This window comes from Rhipicephalus microplus, chromosome 7 (genome assembly GCF_043290135.1).
Source record: "Rhipicephalus microplus isolate Deutch F79 chromosome 7, USDA_Rmic, whole genome shotgun sequence".
Classification (NCBI taxonomy): Eukaryota; Metazoa; Arthropoda; class Arachnida; order Ixodida; family Ixodidae; genus Rhipicephalus; species Rhipicephalus microplus.
Window position 1 is genome coordinate 142794609 of NC_134706.1, and position 9449 is coordinate 142804057.

The following is a 9449-nucleotide window of genomic DNA, read 5'->3' on the forward strand; positions in this document are numbered from 1 at the left end:
TCACGAGCTCGCACTTCGAGTCGGCCGCCCTGCTCCTTCGTACGCATGTAGCCGTAGACGACCCCGACGTGGATCTGCCAGTGCATATCGCAACAAGGGAGTTGGCGGCAGCTTCATATCAATCAAGATTACAGGACGTACCTTTCACAGATGGGGAAGTGAAAGAAGTGATAGGTAAACTATCACCGAACTCGGCGCCGGGTCTCGATGGCAATACGCCCAGCATAGTTAAGGGCCTATACGAACTAAGGCCAAAATTCGTAATCTTCGTCCTTAACGCGCACTGAGGCTCGGTCATTTCCCTAGATGTTGGAGACGTGGCCGAATCATATTTATACCAAAACCTAACTGGCCCCCGCAGTGTACGGCTTCGTACAGACCAATATGTATAAACTCTGTATTTGGGAAAGTCTTGGAAAGGCTCCCCAACGGGCGATTATATAGCTTCCTGTGAAGGAACGGTCACGTACACGCCCAGCCGTATAGGTTTACACACGCCAAAAGTGCAGTACTGGCATTGCACAAGTTAAAGGCGAGGCTCGTGCAACTGCGCGCGTCGAAGATTCCTGCCATACTAATGAGCCTCGATTTCCAAGGGGCATTCGACAGTGTATGGTACCCTAAGTCCTCCGCTTCCTTAGAGATAGAGGTGTCCCAGCGAACCTATATAACATGCTCCAATCGTTCCAAACAGACAGATCAGTAGTATTTAGAACTCAGGCTGGGGAAGCGAAAGCACGGCCTACCCTGGGTAGCCCGCTGGGATCGCACCTGTCGCCTCTGTTGTGGAATGTCATAGTGCATGAATTACTATGTTTGCCGATGCCGAAAGGCGTAACCATACAGGCGTATGCGGACGACACCTTGATTATCATCCCCGGCGAATCAAAGAAAAAACTTGAAGAGATAGGATCTGAAGTACTCAGGAAAGTACTCGAATGGGCGCGGGTCGCAAAAGTACTGATAAATAAAGACAAGACCTTCTGCGTATTGTTCGCGCACAGTCAAGGCGTACTTGGAACAAAAAGTCGCCTGACCGTGAGAGCGGGAAAAGAGGACAAAGCCCTGGTATTCAAGGAGTCAGTGAGGATCCTAAGCGTCACGTTTGATAGACGTCTTTCGTTCTTCCTACATGCCGATGCCCTGAGGGTTAGGGTAGAAACACTTCTGACGTGTCTAAACACCCTAGCCCGATTGCAGGGTGGACGACTGCGTTCCGAACAAAAGAAAACGCTATACCGCAACGTCATTCTCCGGGCCGTCACATACGCGTCACCAATATGGTGGGACGAAGTAAGCCCAGACTGCAGGTTGAAATCTAGAATGATCTCAATACAATGATCGATTCTCCTGCACTTGTCCGAAGCTTTTCACACGACCAGTACGGCCGCTCTAAAAGTCCTAATGCATGCAAAACGGATCCGTAACTTTGGGAAAAGGATTGGCTCTGAGGGCTGAGCCGGTCGGGCTGGGGTCCAGAAGCAAGAACGGCACTGCACTGGGACTGGGCGAGGCTTGCCCCCGTAAAAAGCGGTGCGGCCGAGCCCGGACCAGCGTCGGGACCTTCCAGTGGAACGCCACAGCTGTGCATTTTTCGTGGGCTTCGCGTCTGAGGTTCTTGCTTCGGCCGGCAGAAAACAGCCAACTCAGAACTGGCAGGGACCGGGGGAATCCGACTGTCTAATTAAAACAAAGCGTTGCGAGGGCCGTTGATCGGTGCTGACGGGTCCGTTAGGTGGCGTCCGGGAGTGCAGACGTGGCCGCGTCTGCTCCCGCTTCTTTAAATGTTTTCGGACATCTTTCTTGTGTTCTCCACCGATCCATTGGACTTTCCTAAACCAGTTTTGTGCAAGCTATCTCACGACATCGTTCTCTTTGGGGTGAGTGAACTTTTCGGCGAGTTTTTGAACTTCAAGTGTGCGAAGCGAGGGACGCGTCTCTAGGACTAACCACTCGGCTACGAGCACGGAGCTAGGGTTCACTTCGAGGCAGCGCCGGGCCTCGTCAGGCCCCTGCCGCACCTGACTAGGCAGCGAGGATGCCCGAGATGGTGACAGTTGAAGGCATGGATATCACTCCGGAAGATTTCGACGGAGCGGGGTGGACCACCGCCCTTGGCGCCCGGCGGAAACGAGATCCGGCAAGGAACGCAGCGTCTGCTACCGCTGCAAAGTCTACGGCAAACACAGCAAAGAAGCATGGTTTCAACGCTCGCTCCCTCTCAACAGTGCAGAAGGTTGTAGCCGCTTCGCGACTCCCTCGGCTGCCGAGAGACCAGATAAAGGTCATTGTACGGCCCCGCGGAGGGCTTGACGTTTCGAAGACGGACATGGTACTGCTGTCGAGAGCTCTGACTATGGCAGCTGGGCTCACTGACCAAGAAGCATCGGAAGATACAGTCTGCCCCAACAAGGTACAGAATATTCTTGTTATTTCGACTCCGGTCAGATCCAACGCAGTCGCATACGCTGGAATTCAGAAACTTCACACGAAAGTCGGCGCATTTGATGTTTCTGCCTACTTAGCCGCCCCGGAAAACACTTGTAAAGGCGTCATCAGGAATGTTGACCCCTCGATAGAAGAGCACACCCTCAGAGGCATGATTGTCAACCAACGAAACCCGACCGCCATTGAAGTCAAGAGAATCAAAAACACGCACGTTGTTGTGATACTCTTTGATGGGCTTCGAGTTCCCAAAAACGTCATGTGCGGAACGGCCTTAGTGCCGTGTTCCCTTTACAAACGCCAAGTCGATGTTTGTCACGCCTGCGGCCGAGTCGGGCACCGGGCCGACGTATGCCACCAGAGCAAGGCAGAGAAAAGTAAATGCCACAACTGCGGAGACGCACTCTCAAACGATGCTGCAGAAGCCCACCGTTGCACTCCGAAATGCAAGCTCTGTGAAGGTGATCACCCAACAGGTGACCGTTGCTGCAGCAAAAGATACCACATCCCATATGTCGTGCGACGACGCCGAAGACAAAGACGCCACCGCTCCGAGAAAGAAGCCAACGCTGACGAGGTTAACGACGAGGGTGGCGATTTGGGCTTGTTGGTATGGTTGCATGATGATGGATGGTAGCGCTGTGTTGTGTCTATGTGCCTTCTCTTGTCCGTGTTCGTTGTCTGCGCTACCATCCATCATCATGCGAGGTTAACGACCTCGCGGACATGCAACCGGAGATGGCAGATGGTTCCACTCCCAAGCGGCGCTCCAGCTCCAGAGGGCGTTCCCGTTCCAGAGGACGCTCCCGTTCCAGAGGACGCTCCCGTTCCAGACGGCGCACCCGTTCCAGACGGCGCTCCCGTTCCACAGCGCACTCTCAATCCAGCGGGCGCTCTTGCTCCAGGGGCCGATCCTGGTCGAGATGTCCTGGCAAGAAAATGACCTGGGCCGACATGGTTCGCGACAGCGGCTCTGCACCGACAACACCGACAACTTCAAAGCAAGGTAAGGTACAGCCAGAGCATGTGGCACATCCACGAATACACACATTAGAACGGGAAAACAAAGCACTCAAACAGGAACTAGCTGAACTGAAGGCAACTCTCGCCAGGCTAGAAGGACGTATCCTAAAAGACACACCGCCACCCATCCCTCAATCATCAGGATCTGTGGTCGCATCATGTAGCCCAAATAAACGCAGAGCCGTAAACACCGAGACAGATGACGACACATCAGACGTAGACGACTTTATGTCCGACGTCAGCGAAGCTCCTTCTAACGCCTTAGCTAGTGACAACAAAGCCAAAAAGCACCGCAAGACGAGGAGTAAGTTCAGTAAATTCCAATCAGCAATTGCCGACATTAAAGAGGCACTCATACAAATTTGCGGTAGACTCGATCGTCTGGAAAGACCAATTGCTCAACCCAGAGCCACGAGAAGAATTCCCACGCCGGACCCGGGGTCCATGTCTTCCCAGGGACCCCAACCTGCGCTGCCGACATCCCCTCAGCCACCAGGTCCAATAGGTGAAGCGAACACACAGGGGGTCATGCCAAGTCAGCACCATGGATAGCACACCACAATTTTTCAAGATCTGGCAATGGAACTGTAATTCATTCAACAAAAAGAAAGCTAACCTAACGCAATTAGTACGATCATGTAAAGAAAAACCACATGTCATCATTTTACAGGAGTGCGGGGCGGAAAAGTACATTCAAAACATGTCCTTTTCGGGGTACAGGGTTTCCAGGCCAACCCTGGACCCCGACTTCAAACAAGCCAGGGGCATTGCCACCCTCATCCGTAAGGACATCAGCTTTATGGAAAGGGACACCCCGACATACAAGAAAGGCCTGGAATCCATGATAACAGAAATCATTCCGAGTCGAACTCTTAAAGCTCACCTTTACATACTGAACGTATACAGTTCTCCGACCGACCGACTCAGGAACTTTACCAAACTCCTGTCATCGGCGGTGTCGCAAGCCAAGGACCGGCCGTTGATCGTTGCCGGCGACTTCAATGCGCACAACAACGTTTGGGGCTACAGTACCAATGACAGGAAAGGTCTTAACCTTGCGGAGTGTGCAAACAACCTCAACTTGAAGTTAATCACGGACTCAAGGTTTCCGACACGCAGAGGCAATTCTGTTCAGCGAGACACCACCCCCGACCTGACGTTCCTCGGAAACGCGGAAGGGTCATGGGACAATCTGCAAGAGGACCTAGGCAGCGACCATTTCATCTTAGAAATCAACGTCCGTATCACACCCGCTCCACCTAAGACGTACAGATACGTCGACTGGGACCTTTTCCGAAGAATAAGGGGTAGCGAGGACAGCCAAGGGGAAACCTTTGAAGAGCTTCTGGAAAATCTGAAAAGTACGGTGGCAAAAGCCACTAAAGAAATAACCTTGGACCTGGAGGTTCCAGTCATGGACTCCAGACTCGCACACCTCCTGGAGGCGAAGAATGCGCTAAGACGACGATGGGAAAAGCAGAAGCTAAACAGGAGGCTGCGATCTAAACTAAGGGAAATAACCAAAAAAATCGAAGAACATTCCAGAGAGCTGAGTGCGCAACAATGGGATGAGGTTTGTAATGAGGCGGATGGTAAAATGAGACGGGGAAGCAAGTGGAGCCTCCTCAAAAACCTATTCGCCGACAGCAACAAACCGACCAAGAGCAATGCTCGAATAATGCTCGACAGACTCGTCCACCTGCACACGATTGAAGGCACTAGTCCTCAGGACTTTGCTAACACCCTGGCAGACATATACCTGCCGACAGAAAGCAAATCAGTCCCCTGGGACGACCCGGCATGCGAGTACAAGGGGACACCTCAACGCTCACTGGATCGTCCATTCGAGGTCTCAGAGATTGTGCACGCCCTTCATGGCCTTAACGGCCGCTCGGCCCCTGGTCCAGACGGATTAACTAACAAACTTCTCAGAAACTTAGATAACCAAGCCATACAAATCATTACAAAGAAAATAAACGAGGTATGGACGGCGGGCCGCGTACCGGATGAATGGCGAACTGCCAATATAATTCTCATCCCCAAACCCGGAAAACCGCTCCATGCCGAGAACTTGAGACCAATATCCCTTACTTCGTGCCTCGGAAAGGTCGCCGAACATGTCATTCACAATAGAATTGCAGAGCACATCGAAGCAAACAGCCTTTTTCGCCACAATCTCATAGGATTCCGAAAATCACTATCAACACAAGATGCCATGCTCCTTATCAGGAGTGCTGTGATAGACAATAAATCACGGGACGTAAAGGGCATCCTGGCGCTCGACATAACGAAGGCCTTCGATACGGTCAGGCACGAACATATCCTCAACGAAATCTCCAGTTTACATCTCGGAGAAAAATTTCACAACTATGTCAGATCGTTTTTGGCGGACCGTACGGCTACCATAAACATCGGACAAATCAGAAGCCGTAAGCACAAGCTGGGAAACGTCGGCACCCCCCAAGGGTCAGTGCTTTCGCCACTTCTTTTCAACATCGCAATGCACGATCTGGCGAACCGACTCTCGAAAGTTCATGGGGTAGGACACGTGATTTACGCAGATGACATTACCATCTGGTCCACAAGTGGCCCACTAGGCTCCCTGGAGCAGAACCTACAACATGCCCTAGACACCACACAAGCTTTCCTACAAAATACGGGGCTGAAGCTATCTACGAGCAAATCAGAGCTCCTTCTATGTAAACACGGCCCCAGAAAGGGACAGCTCCTTAGCTCCCTCCCCGTTCACCTACACACCAAGGACGGAGGTAGTATCCCAATATGTAACACAATCAAGGTCCTGGGCATGGTAGTTGGTGCTTACAGCGGTGACAACGCGGAGGCCCTCAAACGTATAGAGAAAAGTGTCTTCAACTTCACCAGGGTATTATCAAGGGTCAACAGTAGAAGGGCTGGTCTGAAAGAAGACAACCTCATGAAAGCATTTCACGCCTTTCTCATCAGCCACGTGACTTACGCCGCCCCCTTCCTCAACTGGAAGAAGACAGAGCTCAACAAAATTGATACATTAATTCGAACAGGATTGAAAAGGGTCCTGAGCCTCCCTCGCAACACTAGTACGGAACGACTCTTACAATTGGGCCTGCATAATACAGCTACCGAACTCTTTGAGGCACAGCGGCATGCACAGATTAGTCGGCTCTCACTCTCAAAGGCGGGCAACGAGATATTGTTTGAAGCCGGTCTTCAGCCTTTCTTCATGCCGCCAGAAAAGTCCCAACTTTGCACACAAGCCATGAAAGCGATAACAGTTGACCCGATTCCCAGAAACATACACCCAACCCACAATGAAGGACGAAGAAAAGCGAGAGCCAAGGCAATACTCGCCAAGATCATGTGCAACGATACGCAGGTCCTCTTCGTTGATGCCGCAAAATATTGGAATCGAGGTGCCTATGCAGTCTCTGTGGTGGACGCCCACGGCTCGCTCGTCAACGCAGCCACGGTAGTTACCAACTTCACCCACGAAGCAGAGGAAATGGCCATTGCGCTAGCCCTTCGAAGCTGCACTGAAGCCTCTGTCATTTACTCGGACTCTAGAACAGCTATAAGAACTTTTTCGGCGGCCCTAGTCTCTTCGAAGGCAGCTGCGGTCGTTAACAGGCTTTTCAACCACGAGACGAAGGAGGAAAACTTTCGGTCTACACACATCGCATGGTTCCCAGCCCACATGGGAAACATTTCCGGCTTTGCTGGCAACCCAAACGAGCGGGCACACACACTGGCGCGAGAGCTCACTTTCCGCGTCAGTGGTTCGCCCCCTCGCTTAAATGCAGCCTGCAGGAACCTCGATTACAAAGACCCACTTGTATCATATCACGAACTCACCTCACATCATAGATTAGAACGTCGAACTTTTCCTCCTCCTCACAGAGATCTGAACAGAGCACAAGCAATCACTTACAGACAATTGCAGACACGTACATACATCACACCAACGACACTAAGCAGGATTAATCCGGACTTTTCCACTGCATGTCCACACTGTGGAAACGAGTATAACAATTTCGACCACATGCTCTGGTTGTGCCCTGCCAACGTGGGTACAGAATTTTCTGACCAGTCCTCCTGGGACTCCGCCCTTCGAAGCACAGAGCTCATCGCCCAGCTCAAGGCTGTCCAGAGGGCCCGGGCCGTCGCCGAGAGACTCTGTCTACCGGTCCCGACCTGGGTGGAGCCGCCGGATTGATGGCGGGGCTTTCGGCACCGCTTTCTTTCCTTTCAGGACCTTAATAAAGTTCATACTCACTCACTCGGTGCTGACGCAATGTGATTTCTGCCCAGTGCTCTAAATGTCAAAGTGAGGAAATTCAGAAAAGCGCGGGTAAACGGCAAGAGTAGCTATGACTCTCTTAGAGGGAGAAGACCTATCACTACCTGCTTGTGGTTCCCTCTGCCGTTGCGTTGTCATTGGAGTGTCTGCTATTGTAAGGCTCCCTTGGCAGGTGACGCAACAGTGAAGGCAATCTGGCCATCTGGGCTGCAATCTCAGAGGCTTCTTTCGCTTGGCGAGATGACTAAAAGAAACTCTTTGGAAGAAAGCGGCTGCCGACAGGCAGTAGCACCAAGTGGTGGAAACGGTTACCCCTGTACCCATGCTAGGAGTGCGCGTGGGGTGCCTGCAGACCCCCCTGTCATTGAGGTTGCCTACACTTGTCAAATATGCTCCCGCACATTCGGCTCGCAGAGGCCTAAGTATCCATCAAACAAGGGCTCGGCATAGGCCAACAACGACCACTGTCAAGAAAGCCACTAGGCCTGACACTAAGAAGGCTCAGGCTGTCAAGGACGATGTGGCACAAGAAGTAGAGGCAAAGGCAACCTGCATAGGAGCCGAGAGCTCCAACACACTTGAAGTCGAAGGGGAAATAATGGAGGCTGAAAGTACACCTACAGGCTCTGGAGATGTCGTTGTACCGGTTCCAGAACCTTTACCAAAGAACACATCAGGGAGAAAGCTGTCAGAGACAACAATTGAAAAGACCAGTAATAGTCAACTCTCCGCTAAAGTTCCAGAGAAGGATTGCTTGAAGGGCAGAAGGAAAGCCAATACTGATGACACGGCACGCGAGGTGTTGGACGCGGCGGTGGCGCACACACCGACCGGCCACACTCTGCGGGCGTCAGTCTGTGTGGACAGAGAGGCTATTCCCGGCCCGCCGGATCTCACTGTGATGCCTTCAGCAGTTGTGTGCGAGCCGCTGGTGGGTGTCAGCGGTGAGGAATTCTGGCGCACTACGGGTGCAAGGCCGAAGGAAGGAAGGAACATTCCGCCTGGCCGATTGGCCGACACGAAGGGCCCAAAGCGTGTAGCTCTTAGTAGCAGCGCTAACCTGACGGCCTCTACTCCATTGAGACCGTCAGTCGCGGAGAATGAACACGATCCCCATTTGGTCACGGCACCAACAAAAGAGGTGACGCACACACCTTTGAGCCTTGATCTGGGGTACACAGTTGATCGGGACCAAACGGCCCTCTCTGCTTCTCCAGTACCTGCTGTGCGGACTGCAGTGGTCGTGCGCGGACCGACCGACGGCAACAGCCAAGGGTCAATCTGGAGGGGTTCAGGGGTTAGGCTAAGAGGTCGACGGCGTTTACCGTCTGGCCTGTTGTCCGACACTTCTGACAGCGAGGAGGACCCTGCGTTCTGCAGAGGTTCCTCCTCTTTTTCTCCCCCAAGTGGCGAAATAAGAAACACAGCACCTGCACCTACCGCTCCATTCCAGCCACTAGAAGGGAGCAGCATTGTGGAAGACAGTGAACCGAAGTGTCCTGAATGCGGCCGACTATTTGGCTCCAAAAGTGGCTTGAGTCAACATAGGCGACATGCTCACATTGAGGCCTATAACGCCGACATCGACGTCGAGAGGTCCAAGCTACGATGGACAAGAGAAGAAGAGTACCTAATGGCAATTTACGAGGTGCAGCTGCTACAAGATAAGGTGTACAACATCAACCAA

General features: G+C 52.4%; 1 protein-coding gene across 1 annotated transcript; it reads left to right on the plus strand.

Moving 5' to 3' along the window:
- The first annotated feature begins 1872 nt into the window (after positions 1-1872).
- Positions 1873-4020, plus strand: LOC142767660 (uncharacterized). Its single transcript, XM_075869817.1, has 2 exons — positions 1873-3022; positions 3154-4020. Exons 1-2 carry the CDS (start codon positions 2039-2041, stop codon positions 4018-4020), a joined length of 1851 nt encoding a protein of 616 aa, XP_075725932.1. The 5' UTR covers positions 1873-2038.
- Positions 4021-9449: the final 5429 nt, after the last annotated feature.